Raw genomic sequence first — 26,317 nt, 5'->3', positions numbered from 1 at the left:
GTTGTCATCCAGATGGGGGATAGGGGATGGGGGGAGGGTGGTGGTGGGGTGGGGGGAAGGATGCTCATGAATCTATCTGTGAGTGCGCAGATGGCTGAATAGTCCAATCTGTGCACGAAATGTTCGCTGACAGTTGGGGCAGACAAAGACAGGCATATCATTGTCAGGGAGCTTGTTTGCCCGTGACTTTCTGGCCTGCCTCTTCTGAACAGCTGCACCAGTCCTGTTGGCCTCGCACAACCTGGCGCCTTTGTGCACAGCAGCGCGCCATTTGTCACGGTCCACTGCAGATTCCTCCCAGGAGTCAGGGTTGATATCAAACGCTTTCAGAGAGACTTTCAGAGTATCTCTGAAGCGCTTCTTCTGACCTCCGTGTGATCTCTTCCCTTGTTGCAGCTCGCCATAGAAGAGCCTTTTGGGCAGCCGATGGTCTGGCATACGCGCCACGTGTCCAGCCCAGCGAAGCTGGGACTGCATCAGGATGGTGAAGATGCTGGGAAGGGTGGCTTTTGCGAGCACCTCTGTGTCTGGGGTCTTGTCTTGCCACTTGATGTTCAGTAGCTTCCTGAGGCATGTTGTGTGGAAGTGGTTCAGCTTCTTGGCATGTCGTTGGTACACTGTCCAAGTTTCGCAGGCGTACAGTAGTGTGGGGAGAACTACTGCTCTGTAGACCTTTAGCTTGGTCTCAAGACTAATGCCTCTTCTGTTCCAGACATTTGCATTGAGTCTACCAAAAGTTGCGCTTGCTCTTGCAATCCTGACGTTCACTTCATCGTCGATGGTCGCATTTCGTGACAGTGTGCTGCCAAGGTATGTGAACCGCTCCACCGCACTGAGTCTCTGACCGTTGACTGTGATGTTGGGCTCAACGTAGGGTTTCCCTGGGGCTGGCTGATGGAGAACTTCAGTTTTCCTCGTGCTGATGGTAAGGCCGAAGTTCCTGCTGGCAGTGGCAAACTTGTCGACGCTGAGTTGCATGTCAGCTTCAGATCCAGCGTTGAGGGCACAATCATCAGCAAACAAAAAGTCTCTGATGATGTCTGTCATGACCTTCGTTTTTGCTTGAAGCCTTCTGAGGTTAAACAGCTTGCCATCTGTTCGGTACTTTAGGCCGATTCCAACATCGCCATCTCTGAAGGCATCAGTAAGCATTGCAGAGAACATGAGGCTGAACAGCGTTGGAGCCAGGACGCAGCCTTGCTTGACACCATTTGTGACAGCAAAAGGAGCAGATGTTTCACCATTGTCCTGGACTCGAGCCTGCATGCCTTCATGGAATTGGCTGACCAAGGAAATAAATTTCCGAGGGCATCCGTACTTGGCCATGATCTTCCACAGTCCCTCTCTACTCACGGTGTCGAAGGCCTTAGTGAGGTCGACATAGGTGGAGAACAGATCAGCATTTTGCTCCTGACATTTCTCTTGCAGCTGCCTTGCAGCAAACACCATGTCAGTGGTTCCGCGCTCTTTCCGGAATCCACATTGGCTCTCAGGCAAATGACCTTGGTCAAGGTGTGCTGTGAGGCGGTTAAGTAGGATCCTGGCAAGTATCTTGCCTGCGATGGAGAGCAAGGAAATGCCCCGATGGTTATCACAGGCTTGCCGGTTCCCCTTTCGCTTGTACAAGTGAATGATACATGCATCTTTGAAATCCTGGGGGATCGTCTCTTCTTTCCACATGAGTGAGTACAGCTGATGAAGCTTCTCAGTCAGCACAGTGCCTCCATCCTTGTAGACCTCTGCTGGTATGGAGTCTGAGCCAGGTGCTTTGCCACTGGATAGCAGACGGATTGCTTTCTGGGTCTCAAGAAGTGTTGGCGGATCGTCCAGTGCTTCGTTGATGGGGACTTGTGGGAGACGGTCTATGGCTTCATCATTTATGGAGGAAGGGCGATTTAAGACACTGTTGAAGTGCTCAGCCCATCGTTCGAGAATGTTCTCCTTCTCGGTGATCAAGGTATTCCCATCTGCACTGAGGAGGGGGGATGATCCTGAGGATGTGGGGCCGTAGACTTCTTTTAAGGCATCATAGAACCTCTTCATATCGTGCCTGTCAGCATATCCCTGGATCTCATCAGCTTTGTCACTCAGCCACTTATCCTGCATCTGGCGTAACTTTTGCTGAACAGTCCTGCGGATGGCATCATACGCATCCTTTTTTGATGTGGACTTTGGGTTGCTCAGGTGGGCTTGATGCAGACGGCGTTTCTCATCCAGAAGCTGCTTGATTTCATCACAGTTTTCATCAAACCAGTCTTTGTGCTTTCTGGTCATGGGTCCCAGGGTCTCTGAAGCTGTACTATAGATCAGCTCACGCAGGGTCCTCCAGTCAGACTCCACATTCTGGTTGTCCAGAGAGGCGGATTCCAGACGATCTTCCAGCAGCTCCACAAAGGACTGTTTGATGGTGATGCTTTTCAGCTTAGCGATGTTGAGCCGTTTTGGAGCCTTCTGGCCTTGGGGGCGTCTCTTGGGTTGGATTCGAATATTCAACTTTGAGACTACAAGACGATGGTCTGTCCAACACTCGGCGCCGCACATGGTCTTTGTTACACGTACATCTTGCCTATCCCTTTTCCTGACGATGACATAATCGATGAGATGCCAATGCTTTGAGCGAGGGTGCATCCATGACGTCCTGTTACGGGTGGGGAGGCAGAAAACTGTGTTGGTTATCAGCAGTTCGTGCTCTGCACAGGTCTGAAGCAAAAGCAATCCATTTGGGTTGCAGTGGCCCACACCGTGCTTTCCAATCACTCCATCCCAGGAGATGTAGTCAGAGCCAACTCTAGCATTGAAGTCCCCAAGAATGATGAGCTTGTCTGCTTTAGGGATGGCAGCAATGACAGAGTGAAGGTCCTCGTAGAACTTCGCCTTCACTTCATCCGGGTTGGTCATGGTTGGGGCGTAGGCACTGACAATGGTGAGGTGCTTCTGGCCAGATGCCAGTGGGAGTTTCATGGTCATAAGCCTATCGTTGACTCCCTTTGGGATTCCAGCTAGCTTGCTGACAAGTGCTGTTTTTACTGCAAAACCAACGCCAGCCTCACGTCGCTCTTCGCTTCCTCGTCCACTCCAGAAGAAGGTGTAACCAGATCCCCGTTCACAGAGCTCGCCTTCGCCTGCAAGCCGAGTCTCACTCAAGGCTGCGATGTCGATGTTGTATCTGGCGAGTTCGGATGCAACTAGTGCTGTTCTCCTTTGGGGTCTGTCCGCGTTATCTCTGTCCAGGAGAGTCCTTATGTTCCAAGCACCAATGGTGAGAGGAACGATCCTTGTTTTTTTCTTTTCTTTCTCTTTGTTTCGACCGCTGATGTAGGGTCCCCGCCAGCCGCGGTATGCTGGCCAGGGTGATATGGAGCAGGCAATTTTTAGGGCACCTTTTCTAGCCCCTTCCTCATGCCAGGGAGGTGAGCAGTGCATTCCTAAAGAGGGCTGCTCAGACGCTCAGACGGCTGCCGAGCTCCATCGCTGCTCCTGTCGACGAAGAACGACCCTATGGCCTGAGCCGCCTGCGTGCAGGTCTGCGGCTGCGACTGCCAGTGTACCCACACCTGTCGTTTCGTCGCTCGCCTGTCGCCACAGGACTTGGGGGTGATGAAATGAAGGATGAAAGGTCATTTTGGATGACTGATGACTTGCGCGATGAGTTTGTTTAAAGTGAAGAGGAGTTGCGCAACGTCAACCTCACTCTCTCGTCCGGGTCCACCAATTTCCAGTGGCAAGACTAAGTCGAGACGACTGGAGGATGAGCACGGATGCAGTGAATGACCAAGATATCCTTTCGGTGTCTCATCTTGCTCTCTGCACTCCACAGTGCGTTGCTGTAATCGCCTTCCTCTCCGTTGAACCGATAGGTTTCTTCTGCAGATTCTGCCGGATCCAGACTTCGCATACATGGGTAGACACACCCCGGAGGCCAACTGCGTGTGGCATGCACACAGCACAGTGGAGCTAGATGGCCGTCGGTGGCTCTCCCGAGCCGACGCCCTTTTATGGATCTCCATAAGGGTGTCTAGCCACCCGCCTCACCAGTCCCAGAAGGGAGCGGTGGAAGTGCCGGTTTAGTCGTCGGCAACCCGACCCTGAACAGGTTGTACTGGATTACAGGTTACCAGTAGCAGATCTAATGACCTGACCTGACGCTGTTTGCATACAGTACCCTTGAAAGCAAGCTCAAATCTTTCAGAAGAAACTCAACACATATGCACACACACACACACACACACACACAGAAAAACAAAAAAACAAACAAAAAAAACAGCAAACACACACACAAAAAAACCCCCAGCAAACACACACACACACACACACACACACACTGGGCCCAATCTTCTCCTGCCACCATTTTTTAACCTTCTGACCCATTCAAACTTGGGCGAACTGTGGAAAATCAGAGTAACATGCCTTTCCCAACGACACTGCACAAAGCAGAAACAGGGCCTCAGATACTGGGCACTGAACCAGTTTCAGTTTCAGTTTCAGTAGCTCAAGGAGGCGTCACTGCGTTCCAACAAATCCATAATTATACGCTACACCACATCTGCCAAGCAGATGCCTGACCAGCAGCGTAACCCAACGCGCTTAGTCAGGCCTTGAGAAAAAGAAAAAAGAAAAAAACAACAACTACTACTACTAATAATAATATGTATAAGGCGCAAAAACTTGATGAAGTCAACTATAAGCGTACAAAAAAAAGAAAGAAAAAAAAAAGAAAAGAAATAAATAAATAAACATATAAATAAATAAATAAATAATAAATAATAATAATATAATTTTTGAAATAAATAAATAAATAAAATAAATAAATAAATGAATAAATAATAATAATAATAATAACAATAAGATAAATAAATAAATAAAATAAATAAATAAAAGAGACAACACTGATGACACTGAATCAGAACCCATTCTGCCATGACACCCCCCTTCCCTTTAGAAGAAGACACACAGAAAAAAAAAAAAAAAAAATCAACACGCATCAGTTTGATACCTCCGCAATTGGCATTGGCCAACACCCCTCCCTTGAAGTCGTCATGGAACTCCAGGGCGAGGAAGAGCATGGAACTCATGGCGCCATCTATGTAGCACGCTGAGCCCAGCATCCCAGTGGCCCTCTGGTACGTCTGGAGGCGCTCCTCTGAACCTTTGGGGTACCTGTCACCACAGGGACAAACAACAGGACATCAATGAACAGTAAATGAGTAATCATTAATTCATTCATCCCACAGACAGAGAGAGTGTGTATGTGTGTGTGTGTGTGTGTGTGTCTCCAAGCATGCATGTGCAGCTCGAAATGACCATGTCAGGCGTTCATGGTGCGTGTACTTACCATAATATACCAAAGCAACACACACACACATAAAACTATTATCACGGGGCACGCCTGTATAACATACCCACATGAGAACAATTCCTCACGGCTCCCAAAACAATCCCAAAGGATTCCCCACATAATCCCCCCCCCCTCCCCACACAATCCCCAACACACTCCCCACACAACAAATCTCCCATACAATCCCCATGATCCCCCACATAATCCCCCCCAAAACACCAACAATCCCCTACACTACCCACACAATTCCAAAGATTCCCCACAATTCCCCCACACACACACACACTCAATCCCCCCATACTCTCCCACACAATCTCCCACAAAATCCCCATGATTCCCCAAACAATGCTCCACAAAATCCCAGCAATTCCCCAGCGCTCCCCCACATCATCCCCCTCACTACCCACACAATCCCAAAGATTCCCCACAATTCTCCACTCAATACCCACCACTACCCACATAATCCCCCCCACGCCCCCCCCCTCACACCCCGCTCAATCTCTCACGCTCCCCACGCAGTGCCCAAACAACCCATACAATTCCCTACACACAATCCCAACAATCCCCCACATGATGCCAACACCCCCTGACAACCCTATCCGGCCTCCCTCCGCCTCCTTACCGGTGAGCCTGATCCAGCAGACTCAGCACCATCTCCCTCTTGCCCGGACCGCCCAGCGTGGACGACCCCAGCACTTTCAGCACCTCCGCCTTGAGGTCAAGGCCGTTCATCACGGCGTGCAGCAGGCGGGCGTACACGTCCACGAAGGGCACCAGGGAGGTCACCGGGTGGGTCAGGCGGATGAAGTCCACCGCCGACTTGGCACACTGCGACTCGGTGCGGTGCGCCGCGCGAACGATCCAAGGGATGGCGGGCACCAGCGCTCCGATGACGGACAGCTGCGAGTCCGGCCTCCCGGATGTCTTGTCTCGGCTCCTGATTGGGGGGCAGAGACAGAACAGAACAGAAAGGAAATTTTCTATCAAAAATTACGTTGAAATAACATACTTACCGTGACCCAACTAGTGCTGACTCCGGCAGAGGTCTGACATTCCTGTCCTGTGCAAACTACTATCCGCCTATGTGGAGAAAACAAAACTACGGCCGATGACCTCCCGGAAGTAGGTAACCTCCCCTTTGTCCCGCTGGCTAGCGCCCTCTTTTTCCAGCAGCCATCTCAACACTTGTTCCTGTGCACTTTATACGGCTAAGTTTTTTTCGCATTTTTTATTTGTCTATCGATTCTTTGGCGTTTCTGTTTTGTGTCCAATTATGTCTTCAAACAGGTCGCAAAATGATGTGGCTCGATTGGGAGATCGGGCTAAAATTACGGCACGATCGCAATCGATTCACTATCACTCTGGGCCCTCTACCTCTGCCTCTCTCAACAACACCAACCCCACGCCACCTCCACTTCCTCCGCTACCTCCGGTCGACTCCAGACCACCACTACCCCCTACGCCTAGAGGTTTGTTACCAGAATTTTATTCAGTGCGGCCAAAGCCCCATTTGAAGGGGTGTGAACAGGAGTCACATTTTGACAAGCATACTATGGATGACACAATATCCCACACAAAAACAAACAAACAAACAAACAACAACAGCAAACAAGACACATCAGTATCTACTGAGCCACATGTCTAGCTAATTAGGAAAAGAATGTTTGAATATTCAAATATGTATTCACAGGCCTATTATATTCAAAATCTGTCAACTGGAAATATAGAGTTATGACAATACAACCCCTCTTCGATCAAATGCTTTATAAAGATATGAAGCTACATTTCCTCAGTGCTTTGTGAGACAAATAAAACCACATTAGTAAAGAAATGTTCATTTCAAATGCCACGAATAAATCAAAAATGAAAAAGGTGGATTTCAATAGTGCTTTGAGTTGAAACAGATCAATCCTTAGGTCAGGAGTGAGAGACAGAGAAAATGAAAAGATGGAATTTGATAGTGCCAAGGTTCAATCAGTTTAATCCTTAGGTAATGAGAGACAGAGATATATATGAGAGACAGAAATGAGAGAGAGAGAGAGAGAGAGAAGAAGAAGAAGAAGAAGAGAGAGAGAGAGAGAGAGAGAGAGAGAGAATGAGAAAGCAAGAAAAGAAAGGAATGAGAGAAAGAGAGAGAGAGGGAGACAGGGAGACAGGGAGAGAAGAAACAGAGAGAGAGTGTGAGAGAAAGAGAGAAATAAGAGAGAGAAAAGACGAGGCCAAGAGAGAACGAATCCAGAGAGAGAGAGAGAGAGGGGAGAGAGAGGAGAGAGAAAGAGAGAGATTCAGATTCAGATGGTTTATTCATTTCAGGCCTAGGCCCCTCATGAAGGGGAAAGTGAACAGACAATAAGAGAAAGAGAGAGAGAGAAGGAGAAAGAGAGAAACAGAGACAGAGACAGAGACACACAGAGAGAGAGAGAGAGAGAGAGAGAGAGGAAACAAAACAAATTTTTATTTAACGAGGTTAGTGGAGTAAGCATCGCTGCTTTTTTTACATCCAGCCCTCAGAGAGAGAGAGAGAGAGAGAGAGACAGAGACAGAGAGACAGAGACAGAGAACATTTTATTTAGATAGGCCCCTGGGTATTACACAATCACTATAATACCAGAGTAAATTATTATAAACAATAAAACACATGGAAACAAAAATGGTACAAATAAAACCCATAAATACACCCTAAGCTGCAATGATATTCGGAAGCCTCAGTGCTTTGTGAGACAAATAAAACCACATTAGTAAAGAAATGTTCATTTCAAATGCCACGAATAAATCAAAAATGAAAAAGGTGGATTTCAATAGTGCTTTGAGTTGAAACAGATCAATCTTTAGGTCAGGAGTGAGAGACAGAGAATATGAAAAGATGGATTTCGATAGTGCCTAGGTTCAATCAGTTTAATCCTTAGGTAATGAGAGACAGAGATATATATGAGAGACAGAAATGAGAGAGAGAGAAGAAGAGAGAGAGAGAGAGAATGAGAAAGCAAGAAAAGAAAGGAATGAGAGAAAGAGAGAGAGAGGGAGACAGGGAGAGAAGAAACACAGAGAGAGTGTGAGAGAAAGAGAGAAATAAGAGAGAGAAAAGACGAGGCCAAGAGAGAAAGAATCGAGAGAGAGAGAGAGAGAACTCAGAACTCAAAACGTTTTTATTCAAGGATTAAGATTTTAGGCATTGCCTATTCTTCCAATCTGTCCTTGCTAATCTACATCTAGTACAAATAGCACACACATAAATGAAAGGAAAAGGTTTTCATGCAGAATTGTATACATAATGAAGAACCCCCCCCCTCCCCCCGCCCGCCCCCCCCACACACACCCACATCCGTGCACACACATGCATACACACACTGACGCTCGCGTGCGGGCGCACACACATACATACACACACACGCACACACACACACTGACAGCACCCCTTCACTCCCCCCCCCACACACACACACACTAAGATTGACAGATGGATAGGACAGTGATTCACACACACACACAGAGAGAGAGAGAGAGAGAGAGAGAGAGAGAGAGAGAGAGAGAGAGATGTCATCAATATAGAAGTTCCAGAAACATCCGGGTGTTTAAAAGGTACAGTATTGTTACTGTCTCTGAAATCTATGTTGGCAAGTGCAGCATACTACAGTGACTACCACCATCACCAATATTACTTGAACACTTGTCACGATTATGATAGAACGAAATGAATAGATCATGCATGCATAAGAAATAGAACGAGAGAAAAAAAAAAAAGAAAAAAAAAAAAAGAAAAAAAAAAAAGAGCAAAACAAAACACGATGAAATGAGAAAGCAAGGAAAGAACAACAACAACAGCAACAATGACTGATACAATAAATAAGACATAACTGACCCCTTTGTTACTGCCTACAGTAATTCAAAGATCAGAGTTATTTACTGTTGGAAGGGGTGAAGATGTTTATGCAGACTTGATTTGAACATAGGAAGAGATCTGCCCGTTTGTATGTGCAAAGGAAGGGAGTTCCACAGTGATGCACCCGAAAATGCAAAACTAGTTTTGAACAAATCAATTCGGGTACGTGGCAAAATGTATTTGTTAGAGCCGTATCGGCATGAGGCTCGTGTGAGCAGGTGTTGGAGATATTGCGGTGCTAAGTTATTGTGTGTTTTGTACATGAGTAATGCTTTGTTGAATTCTAGCTGGTTTTGAAGTGGAAGGATATTTAATCTGGCTTGCTTTTCTAACGTTGACAGTGAGTGATCTGGTAGAATTAATCTGGCTGCTCTCTTGTGGAGAGAATTTAGTTTCTTAAGATGAACATCTGCAGCACAGCTCCAGACAACAGATGCATAGTTGACGTGAGAAAGACAGTGAGCGTGGAAGAACATTTTGCGAGCTTCACTGTTTATGTAAGGTCTGAGCTGATTGAGTAAGAACAGACTGCGTGCCAACCTTTTACAGACAGAATCAATGTGAGCTTGCCATTTCAGTTCTTCATCAATTATGACTCCCAAGACGCGGTGCTCGCGAACTTGATCTATGGAGGTATCATCGACATTCAGGGTGAGAACAAGGGGATTTTCTTGGTGCTTTTGTCTTGACGTGATAATCATACTCTTTGTTTTTTGGGGATGAAGTGTCATACAGTTAGATTTGCACCATTTAGAAACATCATTTAAGCCCGTTTGAAGAGAATTCTGAACTGAGGCAACGTTGGCAGCACTGGAATGAAGGGAAGTGTCATCTGCAAAAAGGGCACACGAGATTCTGGAGTCTGATAAAGACAAAGGAAGATCATTGATAAATATGCAGAATAGAAGTGGCCCTAAAACTGATCCTTGAGGAACTCCACTTTTTATTGCTCCCGTAGAAGAGAATCTACCATTGGTGAACACATGTTGTGTTCTGTCGGTAAGGAATGATTCGAAAAAGGACAGCGTAGTGGGGTCTCTGAGATACAATGACAGTTTTGTGAGTAATATTTCGTGGTCAACGAGATCAAAAGCTTTCTGTAAGTCAAGAAAAACAGCGCCTATGATTTCACTGCGGTTGATGCCAGACAACCATGAATCACACAGATGGACTAACGCTGTTTGACATGAGTGACGATGTCGGAAACCTGACTGCAAAGGATGGAAAAGTTTATGTTTTTCCAGATATTGCATAAGATGTTTATGAACATGTCTTTCGAGTGGTTTCGACAATACTGACAGAAGCGAAATAGGTCTAAAGTTGTTCAGATCAGACGTGTCTTTTGACTTCGGTAATGGAATAACTTTCGCTGACTTAAGAGCAGGGGGAATCATACCCTGTTCGATGCACAAGTTGTATATGAATGTAAGGGGGACAACGATGTAAGGGAGAGCGAGTTTTAATAGAGAAGCATTAATACCATCAGGTCCTATTGATTTTTTGTTTCTTAGACTGGAAATGAGAGCACCAACTTCATGGACTGCAAGAGGAGGTATCTTGAAGGAATCTTCTCGTTCTATTCTGCTGTTACAGAACATTAAAAGAGAGGATGGCACATTATAATTTTCCGCGGACAGTGTTTCGTTAGATTTTGTTGACTCAGCTATGTTTAGGAAATGATTGTTGAATTCATCAGGCGACCATGTGTAGTGTTTTTGAATTTTAACACGAGACTTGTTAGTAATTTCATTAATTGCTTGCCACAGGGAGGAAGTATCTCTGTTGGTTGTTAACAATTTGTTGAAGTGTGCTTGTTTTGAAGCACGAATGAGATCTGTTACTTTGTTTCTTTGTTTTTTGTAGTCTGCTTTCTTTTTTTCTTTTTCGTGTTGTTTTTGTCTTTTAATAGACTCTGGTAAATGTTCTAAATTTTCTTTCTCTTTTTTCTTTGTTTCGCGTTTAAGGCTATCGCGTTTATCCATTGCTTCTGAGATTTCGGGTGTGAGCCAGCCGGGAAGATGGGGACATTTAACTCTTTTCCTCCGAAATGGCGCATGCTTATCTATTATAGAGAGCAGTATGTCATAAAAAGTATCTAGAGCTTCGGTTGGGTCAGAGGACTTCAAGACATTATCGAACGGTGCTAAGCTGAGATCGTGGAAAAAAACAATTTTGTCGAAGTTCTTGAAAGATCTATAGTACATAGTTGTATGACCTTTGCTTGGTGATTTGGGGGGTTTATATAGCAAAGTGCAAACGATAACAGAATGGTCACTGATGCTCTTGTCTAACACGTTCATATCGGTTATCGAGTGTTCGTTATTAGTGTATATGTGATCCAACAGGGTAGAGGAAGTGGACGTAACTCTAGTAGGATTTTTTATCAATTGGTGTAAGCCAAAAAGTGTGATGGTTGACTGCCAGGCTGGTTGGGGTTTTAATAGGTCATAGTTAAAGTCACCAAGCAGTAAGGTGTTGCGGTTACAAGCGTTAACTTGATCCATCATATGCACAAAGTCATCAAGCCAGGTATATGGCGATGAAGGGTTTCTGTATAGGTATCCAAGAAGAACGGGGGGTGACATACAATATTTCATTTCAATCCAGATGCACTCAACCATTGTGTTCTCTAAATCAGTTCTCCTTTTGACATATTGGGATATACTATTGTGTATATAGATTGCAAGTCCAGTTTCACCATGGCTGACTGCATCCCGACGGATTATGTCATAGTTGGGGATCGACAGCATTTCGTTTGTTATTCGGGAGTCAAGACGCGTTTCACTGAGTCCAAGCACGTGGATGATAGGGGGTCCATTCAAAAGTAAACATATATCGGGTATTTTGTTATACAAATGGTAGACATTTAAGTGAGCAATTCTTGTCCCGTTGGCTTGGCCAAACCGCACGGTATTTCCATGTAAGTCTGACATCTTTTCAGTGGATGGTTATGATCAATATTATTATAAAAAAAGATAAAAAAAATAAATAATAAAAAACTAAAATAAAATAAAAAAAGATTTTTTTTTTTAACTCAAAAAAGTAGCTGACAGCTCCAATACAGCTACTGGAACAACCAAATAAAATGTCAAAATACAACACGATGTACACACTCAACTCAAACAGGAAAACCCACACCCACAATAATAATGTAAAAGTAGGAAAGGAGTGTCACTGTGATTTTAGAGTTCACAATCGTTCCGCACACTTTGCAGCTTGTTATTGTTCAGTAGCACCGTAGGGAGGTAACTATACGAAATAATCCATGAAAAGAAAACAATAAAATAAGAATATGATAAAAGAATAATAATAATAATAAGGAGGAAATAATAACACAAAGGTAAAAGGTCACGATGAGTCAAGTTCAAAGAATATTTTACACAGTTTGTGCAATAGCAGCACTCTGAGGAGGTTCACCAGAGTTCAGGTTATTCTTTAAGGTTCAGGTTGTTCTTTAACAGAGTTGTTCCGACTGCCAACATCAGGGTTCAGTTTTTTACTTCACTTGTTTCAACACACACACACACACACACACTCACACTGTGTCGAAGTTCTTGAAAGAACACACACACACACACACACACACACACACACACACACACACACACATGAATATATATGTTGAAAAGTTTCAAAAGTTATAACCAAATGGGGGGAAGAAAGCAGGTGGCGGCCAGTTGTACCACAGATGTGGTGGTGGTGTGTGGACGGGGAAGGCAGGGTGGTGCACAGGGGGAGGAAGGTGTGGTGTTGCCATGGGTCTGTACAGAGCACCGTATGACCACGGTGCCCTGCGTTCAGCACTGTGTGCACTGTTGGCGTGACTGAAGGACGGCGGCGGGCAGGAGAAGTGATGCTGGGGTCGGGTCACGGTCTCGCTTCGCTGCGTCTGTGCTGACTGGCTGGCTGACCAAGTGGAGGGGGAAGAGTGGGGAGGGCGCTCCGTTGCGCGCGTGAAGGAAGTAGTGGACTTGCCGTGGTCTGAAGTACTGACGTGAATGGTGGTGGGGGGTGGTTTGGAAGGAGGATGGTGGGACGGGCTAGAACCACGGGGTTTGGATTGGGGAAGGAGTGACCGCTGATGAGAGGGCAAAACTGGGAAGTCTGCCTGGTTTAAGGGAGGGGGGAGGAGGGGGGTCTTTCGACCATTCCTGTTGGTACGTCCGACACGCCAGGCTGGTGCTTGGGTGGGCGGGGCAGCAGGAATAAGAGGGTGTGGTGGGGCGTGGAGGGGAGGGGGTGTGGACAAAAGGGGAGATCGCTTTTTAGGGAAAATATTTTCTGTGATGCATGCGATACCCTTTTTACTGGGCTGAGTTGCACTCGCATACAAGGCCAGTCTTGGTGCCCCACTTTGTGTGGTGAAGGTGTTGAGATGGTCGGTGAACAGAACCTTCATGACACTGCAGACCTCTTTCAGTTTGTTGTTGCTGGGATGGATGACAGCATTGAGGGGGTGTCGTCCTCTAGCAGGAATGATAGAGGAGGCCTGTAACTGTGCCTTTGGAAAGGCACGTCGACACTGGGCGATGAGATTCTCCCACTGCTGTGTTGTGACACCTGTGGCCTCTGTTGTTGGTTGGTGCTCACGGCAGTCATTGATTCCCACGTGAACTATCGCTTTCTTCACGGTATGGGATGGGGTCTGCCGAAGAAGCCACTCCGTGAGGCCGGAGACAGTCAGATCGGTGGAACAAACTGTCTGGTGTTTAGCAGGGGGGGAGGTGTAGTGTGCAGGGTTGACGTGCCTGATTGTAGAGTCTCCGAGGAGTACAACAGTCGTTTCCTTGGCAACAGCTTGGAGAGGGGTGTTGGGGAGAGGTGAGGTGACTGGAGCATTGAGGGATGACGTTTCATTTTGACTGGACGAGGGGGGCGTGTCAGGTGTAGGTGTGCAGGTGGGCTGTGAGGGGAGGGGTTCAATACACTGGGGTGGACGTTCTTTCGAGGATTTGGGGTGTTGGCTTCTGGACTTGTTGGGGTTGGGTGGTTTGGTTGTGGAGGGAGCAGGCAGGTTGCGGAGCTGTGTCTGAAGGGCATCCAGCTCGGTCTTGAAGGACTGCCTTGCTTGTTGTAAGGCAGACCTCAGGGAAGAAATTTCAGCCTCTAAGGATTGTTGTTTTCTTTCAAAATGCTCTGTCACTTTGATGAATTCATCCCTGGGGATAAAATCATCATGACAGCAGCTGCATGTTGTGGGAATGTTGGCAGTGCTGTTGTTGCTGTTGTCGTCTTCTGAGGTCTGCTCCTCCTCACTCACGTTGTTGAACGATTGGTCTGCATGATCAGGGAGGGGGGAGGGGCTGGTAATTTGTGTCATGTCGCTGTCTCTGTCGTGTTCTGTAGCTGTGTTGTCATTGCTCTTGTCGTTTTCTGCAGTGTTATTGACACTTACACTAGGTGAAGGCTGTGTGTTGGTGTGGTTAGGGAGGGAGGAGAGACTGCATGGTTGTTCTGTCATAACGCTGTCATTGCTAGAGTTGTCTGTTGCCGTTGTCGATGTGTTTGTGACTTCGTGGTTGGTGTCCGTAGAGTCTGTCTTTTCTGTGGTCAGGCCGTCTCTGTTGAAGTCTACTACTGCAATGATGTGATTAGTACGTGGTTGTTCGGTAGAGCTGTGCCGGTCTGAAGGAATGGGGAGCTGTGAAGTGTCTGGGGTGAGTAACGTGGAGAGTGGCATCAGGCCGACATCTGGGAGACCGCTGCCGGGAAGCGAGTTATCCGCTGAGAGACAGGGGGCAGGAGTATGGCAATCAGACAGGGTGGAGGGAAGAGATACAGGGAGCAGTGTGGTGTCTTGGTCAGCTGTAAGCGGTGTCTGTGGTTCCCGCTGAGTCGGCATCAGTGTGGTGCTGTGTGTCAGAGGCCGGCGGTGTGTACTGGGCGTGTTTTCCGCTAACACATGGACTATGCTTCGCAGTCTGTGAAACTCTTGGTCGACCCAGTCACTACACGCGCGGCCCTGTACTAAGATTTTGTTAGTTGTATAGTATAGGTGCATCTTGAGCACCTTTTTTAGTGGTTTGTCGCTGAAACAAATCTCCAATGAAGATTGGAACAGGTCTGGTGGAAGGGCACAGCAGTCGGCTCGTATGGGTTTGCCATACTTTTGTCGACTGGTGGCGATGTCAGTCCACTTACTTGATATGTGTTTGGGTGTATAGTCCCCTACATAGCGTTGTATGATCGCATATCGCCAATGGGGCATATGCTCTGATACAGTGTCAAATGTTTTCTGTATGGGGTCCATTGTGTCTATGATGCGTTCAAGGAATTGATCCTCGAACGCTGACCCAGTCTTTTGCATGGATCGCGTCACTCGACCCATGCTGGCTACAGAACCCTGCTGTAGCAGTCTGTTGAACAAATTAGGTCATGTCGGCTGGGGGCTTCACACAAGCACGCACATCACCACCACATATAATCCAAGCACATCAGATGGAAGGAGAGAGAGAGGAGAAAGAGAGAAAGAGACAGATTCAGATTCAGATGGTTTATTCATTTCAGGCCTAGGCCCCCTCATGAAGGGGAAAGTGAACAGACAACAAGAGAAAGAGAGAGAGAGAGAAGGAGAAAGAGAGGAACAGAGAGAGATGCTTTGACGTTTTAACGCCATTGGCCATGAGGTCCTTACGACACGGGTGAATGCGCCAACATACTTCCATTGTATAACAAACCGTTATGATAAACCAATGAACTGGTAAAAGCCAATAATGAAACAAAACAAAAACAAAGTTTGAAGAGACAGAAGAGAGAAAGAGAGAGAGAGAGGGGGGGGGAAGAGAATGAGAGAGAGAAAGAAAGAGAGAGAAGAGGGAGAGGAAGAAGAGAGAAAGAGAAAGAAAGAGAGAGAAGAGATGGAGAGAAAGAGACAGAAAAAAAGAGAGAAAGAAAAAGAGAGAAAGAGAGAGAGAAAGAGACAGACAAAAGAGAGAAAATAATAATAATGATGATATTTATATAGCGCTGAATCTTGTGCAGAGACAAATCTAAGCGCTTTCACACCAGTCATTCACACGCATGCATAACTCTAAAACTGAAAGAAACTGAAGACAAGGAAGAGGTAGGGGAGGGGAGGCTATCTTGTGAAGAAGAGGTGGGTTTCAAGGCCAGACTTGAAAGAGCTGAGTGCGGAGACCTGACGAAGCTAGAGAGGTAGTTCATTCCAAGTACAAGGTCCAGAGACAGAGAAAGAACGGCGTCCAACAGAAAGAGAAGACACAGAGACAAGAGACAGACAGACCAACCTCTTCTCAGCAAACTCGATGAGGTCGAGGGCAGCGGTCGGTCGAGGGCTCTCCTGGACCCAGTCCTTGAAGAAGGACCTGTGGAAGGACTCGGCGTACGTGTCGTTGTGGGTGCCCGGGGTGGTCATGAACCTCACGTAGTCTTCCAGCACTGCCGCCTGCACATCCCGCTCGTTGGGTGCCGTCAGCTCGGGATCCACCCGGTTCATCGTCTTCAGCATCTCCATGGCCGTGACGGCGTTCAGGGTGTTGTCCCCTGCACTCATGCCTGCGAAACGAAATTCCATACGTTTTTTTTTGTTGTTGCTTGTTTGTTGGTGTTTTTTTTTTTTTGTTGTTTTTTTTGTTTTTTTCCAGACTAGACTCATTCCTGCAAAACAAAATTCCATACTTTTTTTTCCCAGATCAGATTTGTTCTTGCAAAATAATGTACCAAATCTTTTCCTGGTCAGACTTTTTCCTGCAAAAACATCAATTTTTTTTCTTTTTTTCTATTTTATATATATATATATATATATATATACATTTTTTTTTTTTTTTTTTTTTTTTTTTTTTTAACGCATTAACTCTTTCACCACCATAGACGACTTGAGCTGATTGGAGAGTGCACCACCACTGGCAACTTTTGTCAACATCAGAAGTCATGTTGATAAGACCATTTTTCACAGCGTAACATCGCTCAACAGCTGCAAGCCAGTTTCCCCACCAACAGAACAATGACTGACCTTTGCTCCCTGACCCAGTTTGAAGTGAACAAGTCTGTTGTGTTGTTTTGACATGAACCGAAGCCTGTGACACTGAGCGCATCGTTTCTAAAATATTTGGTGCTGGGGAGTGTTTTCCACACAGAAACTTGGGGGTGAAAGGGTTAAGATCTTTGTTGAGTAGTACTGGTCAATCGTTTTTATTTCAACTCCCAAGACTTTTCCAGATTTCTATAACTGTCCACATCATCAGATTCCGAAGAGGCTGGGTCACCCTGAACGGAGGCTACCAGGCACACCAGGATCCCATCAGCACACTGGAGAGGAGACACCAGACTACCATCTACCGCCTTTACACAGGGCACTGCGGCCTCCGAGCACACCTAAAGAGGATTGGAGTGGCAGCCACATCCGTATGTGATTGCGGCCAGGCTGACCAGACCCCATCCCATATTCTCCAAGACTGCCCCCTGTATGAGAAGATGCGGCAGCAGTCCTGGCCTGGGGGTGCTGACCTCAACACCAAGCTCTGGGGGACAGTAGCCGATCTTCGCCGGACGTCCGAGTTCGTGGCATCCCTCGGACTTCGACCCTGACTGTAGCTGTCGAATGCAAAAGAAAGAAAGAAAGAAAGTCCACATCATGAGAAAACATGTGTCTCCACTCTGGAAGGGGGACACTCACTCAGTCTGGCTCAGAAAAAAAAGAAGCAATTATTGTCAGTATGAGGCTTTGTGGCAGGTGGTGTCCAGAGTACCTTGAATCAGGACAAGCACTACTGAACACCAGTGAAATGACTCAGCATCAGTGCAGGGTCTCTTCTGGTGTGTGACCTCCTTGACCTGAAGTTAAGGGTTCCTTGTGGACTGCCAACACTGAGACTGCAGCAGACGAATCAGGGTGTGGCTATGTATGTATGGGGTGACTTGCTTGAGCTGTGTGCAAGTACTGTCACTGAAACAGTGCAGAACTGATGATAGGACATCAAAAAGAAAAAGAAAAAAAAAGAAGAAAACATGACACTGTTTGATTAGCAATGATTACAGCTGGGATGGGTGTTCGGTGCTGGCACTTTAGTTGGCCCAATGAAAGTTCATGAACCCAGGAAGTAGGGCATGGATATAAATAAACGCGGCTGACAAACAGGCCGTGCCAGTGGCACTCGCTATAAGCTTGTTTAGCGGTAAATCTGCTACATTTCTTTCGCGCATTATCTTCCCAGATGGATCAGAAATAACGACAAAAGAAGTGGGTTTCTACAAAGAACGTAAAATACACTTTCCATTGACTCCAAACACAATATGTTTTCTTACATTGCCATTGTTGCGGCAACGGTTGAAACATACATGAAGAAAGAGAAGAGAAGGTCAAGCAGAAACATGATCGCAAAAACCGTAAAATTTAAATCCCTCTCTAAGAAAACATGCGCTTATTACAATGAAATCATAATAATCACCAGAACATTTAGCATGCCTGCATGCAGATCAGCTCACCTTTGAAGTTGCAGATTTTTTCTTGTCAGCGCAACAAGTGTTTAAATGAACACACTGTAGCATGGTGAGTGCCAGCAGCAGGGGGATGGAGAGCGGGGTGAGTGTAATCCCTGCAGGAAATGTGTGGATGCTGTGGAAGCGTGGGAAAAGTGGGGCGGGGGCTGCGGGGCCGAGTGAAACAAAGAAGGCAGTGTCCCGGTTTGGCGCGCAGGGCCAGAAATACCGCGGTGAATGCGCCGGCCAGTGCAGAGTGCGGTGGGAAAGTCTGGCATTAAAAAAATTTTGACCCCAGACGCTAGACGCTGCTCGGAAACTAAAGAGGTGGATTCTGTGCTCGGCTGAGCACCCGTGCTGGCTCTGCCCTGACATGCATCAAGTTTTACCTATGGTGAAGTTCTCTATAAGTTTCAACACAAGACAGCAACTTTCAAACAGGAGTTGCGTGACACTAGACAAGCTGAGTCGCTGAATGAAAGTTGTAAAATACATACAAGTCTTTTTCTTACTTTCAGTACTTCTATCTGGTCCAGGCAGCAGTTATATTCAGTCCAACCATTTGCCAGAAAAATCACTATCCACAAGCATACAGAGAGATACATGCACACAAAATACAGATCTCTCCTGATCAAAATTGTTTCATGCTCCTATAATCAGTTCCTTAAAACAAGAGAGAGAGAGAGAGAGAGAGAGAGAGAGAGAGAGAGAGAAAGAGAGAGAAAGACAGAGATGATAGAGAAAGAAAGAGTGAGAGAGAAAAAAGAATGAAAGAAAGAAAAAACAAAAAAGGAAAGAAGGAAAAAAAAGAAATACCCTATGAATAACACTGATCTTCTTCTTCTCCTTCTTCTTCCCCCTCAACGCTGTGAAAAGTCGCTGGCTTGCTGCACACAACTGTTCACCAGAGTCCTCCAGGTCTGTCGGTTGTGTGTCAAAGACCTGGGTCTCTGCAAATGGTGTCTGCTTCTTCTTCTTCTTCTTCTGCGTTCGTGGGCTGCAACTCCCATGTTCACTCGTATATACACGAGTGGGCTTTTACGTGTATGACCGTTTTTACCCCGCCATGTAGGCAGCCATACTCCGCTTTCGGGGGGTGTGCATGCTGGGTATGTTCTTGTTTCCATAACCCACCGAACGCTGACATGGATTACAGGATCTTTAACGTGCGTATTTGATCTTCTGCTTGCGTATACACACGAAGGGGGTTCAGGCACTGGCAGGTCTGCACATATGGTGACCTGGGAGATCGTAAAAATCTCCACCCTTTACCCACCAGGTGCCCGTCACCGTGATTCGAACCCGGGACCCTCAGATTGAGGGTCTAATGCTTTAACCATTTGGCTATTGTGCCCGTCGGTGTCTGCAAATATCGCTATAAGTCAAAAAAAAAAAAAAAACCCACAAGACTTAGCATGCTACCTTGATGGTAGTGCGTAGATCTTTGTTCCCAGAACTTGACCTTGTCATGGAGAATGATGTTTCCGATCAATGGCACCGAGCTCCCTGTCCCTCTGCCACTGCCATCTGGGGAAAAAAAAAAAAAAAAAAAAAAAATTTTAACTCTTTCACCACCACAGACAACTTTTGTTGACAAGTCAGTGCATCGCCATAAAAGGAAATTTTCTATCTAAAATTACGTTTAAATAACATACTTACCTTGACCCAACTAGTGCAGACTCCGGCAGGGGTCTGACATTCCTGTCCTGTGCAAACTACTATCCGCCTATGCGGAGAAAACGAGAGTACTACGGCCGATAACCTCCCGGAAGTAGGTAACCTCCCCTTTGTCCCACTGGCTAGCGCCCTCTTTTTCCAGCAGCCATCATGACTCCTGTTCCTGTGCTCTTCACACGGCTAAGTTTTTTTTCTCGTATTTTCTGCCTGTCTGTCGATTCTCTGGCGTTCTTGTTTGTTGTCAAATTATGTCTCCAACCAGGTCACATAATTATGTAGCTCGATTGGGGAATCGCGCTAAAATTAAGGCGCGATTAACTCTTTCACCACCACAGACAACTTTTGCTGACAAGTCAGTGCATCGCCATAAACAATTTTTTGTCAACATCGAGCGGTCATGTTGATCAGACCAGTTCTCACATTGTGACAAAGCTCAACAGCTGCAACCAGGTTGCTGCCAATAGAACAATGACTAACCTTTGCCCCCTGACCCAGGTTTGCAGTGAACAAGTCCGTTGTGTTGTTTTGACATGAACCGAAGCCTGTGACTGAGAGCATCGTTTCCAAAATATACGGCGCTGGGGAGCGTTTTTCAGACTTCTTCTTCTTCTTCTGCGTTCATGGGCTTCAACTCCCACGTTCACTCGTATATAATTGCAATGTTTTTAAAAGTGAATATGTGAAATGCTTTTATTTGAGAACATATGTTTATTACTCTGCGGGTGTGTGCTGATTATCTGGTTGTGGTTTTCCACAATTCATCTTTATTCTTGTTTAATCTGTCTATTATAATCAATGTGCAGTATAGTAGGCTATGTTTATAATTATATTCAAATGATGTTTCTTAATTCTTTCTGTTTTTACATTAAGAATACTAGTTATTACCTGCATTGTGTGGATGTAGGTATGAAACGATGTATGTGATATTTTTTACATTTGTATCTTCGTAATGTTTGTAGGGGCTGTTGTTGGCTTTTACAGTTATGGTCCCCATGTTGTTTACTTGTCTATGTTGTGATAATGCACCTGACCAAATTTCTCCAGTTGGAGATAATAAAGTTATTCTTATCTTATCTTATCTTATCTTATACGTGAGTGGGCTTTTTACGTGTATGACCGTTTTTACCCCGCCATGTAGGCAGCCATACTCCGCTTTCGGGGGTGTGCATGCTGGGTATGTCCTTGTTTCCATAACCCACTGAACGCTGACATGGATTACAGGATCTTTAACGTGCGTATTTGATCTTCTGCTTGCGTATACACACGAAGGGGGTTCAGGCACTGGCAGGTCTGCACATATGTTGACCTGGGAGATCGTAAAAATCTCCACCCTTTACCCACCAGGCGCCGTCACCGTGATTCGAACCCGGGACCCTCAGATCGAAAGTCCAACGCTTTAACCATTTGGCTATGGCGCCCGTCATTTTTCAGACTGAAACTTGGTGGTGAAAGGGTTAATGCAGAACAAAACATTTTTAGTTGCTTAAATGAACATCCCAGGAACCATTAATGACAGCAATACAAAGGGTTTTCCTAAATATAAGGACAATTACAAAAAAAACCCAGTCCGATAAGCTGACGTTTTGAAATGTGTGCAACAACAACAAAATACATATGATATGATGTGATGTGATATGATATAATACAAATACAATGAATAAACAAACAAATAAATAAATACATTTCTTCAAACAGAGAAAAAGAAAGAAAGAAAAAAACAAACAAACAAAAAAACACCACCTCCAAATCACCACCCCAATCCTGTCTCCATCATAAAGAAGGCAAAACATCAACACACAGCTATTGTTTCACAACACATAGCTTTTAGCACACCAATCATAACACACCCCAGTCACACACACACACACACACACCATTGCCTGCTCTCTCTCTCTCTCTCGTGCATGCCAGTAGCCTTATTTGCACTACAAAGCTTGTACACCTAAGTCACACACACACACACACACCATTGCCTGCTCTCTCTCTCTCTCTCTCTCTCTCATGCAAACCAAACCAGCAACCACCCATGTCCTTACCAACGGCAGAAAGGTTAAGGATGGATGATGGATGCTTTTTATTGGGGGCGGTGTAGCCAGTGAGCCATTGTCCGTAGGCCTTTTTGATGTCAGGGGGGTTGTAGTACCAGTGCACCGGCATCGCCACGGCGTCAGCCACCAGCATGCCATACACCGTCTCCTCCTTCACTCGCTTCAGCTGGTCCGGAATCTCTGGTTTCTGCATGATGGCTGCTGCTTCTTCTCTGAAAGAGATGCTGTTTTCTGGACTCAAGACTGGTTTTTTTTTTTGTCTGTATACTGGTATGGAAATTCAGTGTGTGTGTTAGTCGTTGCTGCTATGTGTGTGTGTGTGTGTGTGTGCGCGCATGTTTTGGTCTACTGAACCTGTCAGTATTCATTTACATAATGTGTGTACATACTCGCACACAAAACCTCACCAGTATTCATGAGTTCAATCTTACACTGTGCGTGTGTGTTGGGGGATTGGGGTGAGGCGCAAGCATTTCTAACCAAACCAGTATTCTGTTGCACAATCTGTGTGTGTGTGTGTGTGTGTGTGTGTGTGTGTGTGTGTGTGTGTGTGTGTGTGTGTGTGTGTGTGTGTGTGTGTGCGCGTGTGTGCGCAGATGTATACATGCATGTAGATGCATTCATGTATGTGTGTGTGTGTGTGTGTGTGTGTGTGTGTGTGTGAAAAGATATGCGTAATTGATGGAAATTTAAAATAAATATGAATGGTGATAATTTTGTTTGATCATTTAAAAAAAAAAATTTTTTTTTTTTTTTTTACACAGGCAAAAAAAAAAAAAAAAAAAAAAAAGAATGTGGTCCTCAACTTTTTCCCGGACAGTATACATACACACAACACTGCTGTTTCCCAAGAACAAGACTCACCCAGATTTGGCTTCCTCCCCCTCACTGTCTGACTCGGAGTCGCTGTGGTGTCTGTGACTGACCAAAAGGGGCGTGTCCACTTTTCGGACTCCACCCACCACCAACAGGGAAAACAAGGAGGTCACAGTCGTCACAGAAAAACAGCGACTCAAAGCCACAGTCTGGAGGAAAAAAAACAACCAAAACAACGTGTATGCATACATGAAGGGCGCAATAGCCGAAGGGTTTAAGCGTTGGACTTTCAATCTGAGGGTTCCGGGTTCGAATCTCGGTGATGGTGCCTGGTAAGGTAAAGGCTGGAGATTTTTCCGATCTCCCAGGTCAACATATGTGCAGACCTGCCAGTGCCTGAACCCCCTTCATGTGTATAAGCAAGCAGAAGATCAAATACACATGTTAAAGATCCTGTCATCCATGTTAGAGTTCGGTGGGTTATGGAAACAAGAACATACCCAGCCTGCACACCCCTGAAAGCGGAGTATGGCTGTCTACAGAGTGGGTTAAAAATGGCCATACACGTAAAAGCCCACTTGTGTACATATATGAGTGAACGTGGGAGTTGCAGCCCACGAATGCAGAAGAAGAAGAATTACGCATACATGCCCACCCATCACGGTCTGAGCAGATAAAAAAAAAAAGTATATGCACATATGTCCACCCTGAAATCTTTTCATTAGAAAAAGATAATGTAAAAAATTTGGAACAAACTAAAATTTTCGAGAATCAATAGTTATACATATTATTTTATCACAAAAAGCATATACGCACATGTAATCGCACATACAAAAAACTGTATGCATACATGCTCACCCTGAAATCTTACCATTTGGAAAAGATAATGTAAGAAATTAAGAACTAATTATAATTTCCGAGAATCTTTAGTTACATATCATCTTCTAAAACAAAAACAAAAAAGCCTATACACACATGTATTTGCACATACATGTGTAAATGCACACATGCATGCGAAGGCATGTAAATGCGCATGCATACAATTGTATACAAACACACATACATACACATACACAATACATGTGTAAACAGACACAGACACTCACACACAGGCAACACACACACAGGCACACACACACACACACACACACACACACACACACACACACTACCATCATCATCATGACCACCACCTCTCCCAGCATAAGGAGTCATCACAGCAAAAATGCCACAACTTACTTTTTGCATTGACCTTGTCAAAGCAGCAGGAGCAGAACAGCTGTACCAGTGACGAGTGACAGTTTGAGGAAAATCAGCACAAGATTTGGTGGAACAAGACCACAGGCCACTCAGTGTCTGCCTGCAAACACAAACAAGTTACAGCTAAATAATGTTACCTGAAAACACATTAAGAATTTACAGTTGAACACATGTTACCTGAAAAGACACACAACTTATAGTTTCACAAAATCTACTTGAAAAGACACACAACTTACAGTTGATTAGTGTTACATGAAAACACACACAACTTATAGTTGACCAACTTTACCTGAAAATACACACAACTTGAAGTTTAACAATTTATCTGAAAACACAAACAACTTATAGATGAACAATGTTAAGGTTTCATTAATATATGGACCTTGCACTTGGAACAATATACCTCTTTCGCCTCATCAAAGCCCTGTTCTCAGCTCTTTCAGTTCTCGCCTTGAAATGCAACCTCTTTCCAAAAAAGCTACTCCCTGTCCCTTTTTCTTCCATAGTATCTCAAGCCTTCTATAACTATGTCTACTTTTATGCTTTGTCTTTTATCCTTTTGCTTCTGTGTTGTACATGCATGAAAGATTGGCGTGAAAGTACTTTCTTTTGTCTGCACACAAGATTCAGTGCCATGTACAGTAAATACATTAACAAATCAATTATTATTGAATTATTTCACACACACACACACACACACGCACACAAAAACCACACACACAAGCGCGCGCGCACACACACACACATACAAGCGTGCGTGCGCACACACACACACACACACACACACACCACTTGCTGGCTTGACCTTTGACAATGTTTTGAAAGTGGAAGTAGAAACAGTCACCCACCGAAACAGATTCGGGATCCGCTCCAGAAAACCTAAATCAAAATCGTCTGCTCTAATAACAGAACCACACACACTCACTGCTAACCACGAACTGTGCTGTAAGGCTTCTCACCTGCGTACGATTCTTCCAGTATAAAACTTGCATATTTTAGCAAATGTCATCGTTTACATAAGGTGTTTTATGTAAAGTACTTTCACAATCAACCAGGCCTTCTTCACTTCAGGGAGTCCTGAAAAGCTGTCCGACTAAATACAGGAAACCCACGAAAACCCACTGCCAGAAAATCATATAACGTATGAATTATTTGTTATGAAATTTCTCTTTGTCTTGTTTATCGTGCAGCTATCGTCGTTGAGAAATCAACAGCTCATGCTTTCATGTTTGTGTGTTATTTACCGATCTCTTTTCGCTTTTGTAGATTCGGTAGGCTTCCTATGCACAGATCAGGCATCCGGCTCGAATCAGTGCCCACTGGCACCTTCCGGTGTTAACAGGCCACACTCAATCCTGTGTCCAGAGTGTGCCCCCGTGTAGAATGGCCATGTCCAGAACAAGCACCCGTATAATCTGGAACTGGCCAGAACGTACACCCGTATAAACTAGCCTAGGCTACATTACACCCGGGTATAATTTGGTCAGTTTATGTCATCTGGGGCTATTTTCTCTGAGACACGTAGATAGTATTTGAAGGGTGTGAATATTGCCAAAAGTTACAACCTTAGCCGAATGAAGGCTAAGTGAACTGCGATGTTTTTTAATTTTTTAAAAATTTTTTTAATTTTTTTTTTTCAATGAACATGTACTCTGCAATGGGCTTTTATTCAAAATGGGGAAAATGGGAAACAAGTATGTGCCTAAAATATCCACTGATCTTCAAAGTCGATCGGTATTCAATTTTTAAAGAAATTATTTCAAAGGAAGCAGAGAAGGTTTATTAGCCATAAGTAAGTTTATTGAATTTGCAAACGTTGTATATTTTCTTTAGACATTAACTGTTTGGGATATATTTGTGCTT

General features: G+C 45.1%; 1 protein-coding gene across 1 annotated transcript in view; it reads right to left on the bottom strand.

Annotated features, from left to right (window-relative positions):
- Window positions 1-25,550, bottom strand: part of LOC143288786 (uncharacterized) — a 31,277-nt gene extending 5,727 nt beyond the window's left edge. The window contains exons 1-8 of the mRNA XM_076597419.1: window positions 25,414-25,550; window positions 24,434-24,554; window positions 23,243-23,403; window positions 22,367-22,590; window positions 20,076-20,180; window positions 16,463-16,730; window positions 5,958-6,272; window positions 4,994-5,157 (exon numbers count right to left, since the gene is read on the bottom strand). Coding sequence (XP_076453534.1) covers window positions 4,994-5,157; window positions 5,958-6,272; window positions 16,463-16,730; window positions 20,076-20,180; window positions 22,367-22,590; window positions 23,243-23,403; window positions 24,434-24,554; window positions 25,414-25,463 — 1,408 coding nt within the window. The 5' untranslated portion in view covers window positions 25,464-25,550. The remainder of the gene's footprint in view (window positions 1-4,993; window positions 5,158-5,957; window positions 6,273-16,462; window positions 16,731-20,075; window positions 20,181-22,366; window positions 22,591-23,242; window positions 23,404-24,433; window positions 24,555-25,413) is intronic.
- Between the last annotated feature and the right edge of the window lie 767 nt (window positions 25,551-26,317).

Source organism: Babylonia areolata, chromosome 13, assembly GCF_041734735.1.
Source record: "Babylonia areolata isolate BAREFJ2019XMU chromosome 13, ASM4173473v1, whole genome shotgun sequence".
In the NCBI taxonomy this organism is placed as follows: domain Eukaryota; kingdom Metazoa; phylum Mollusca; class Gastropoda; order Neogastropoda; family Buccinidae; genus Babylonia; species Babylonia areolata.
This window is presented reverse-complemented; position numbering and strand designations above follow the sequence as displayed.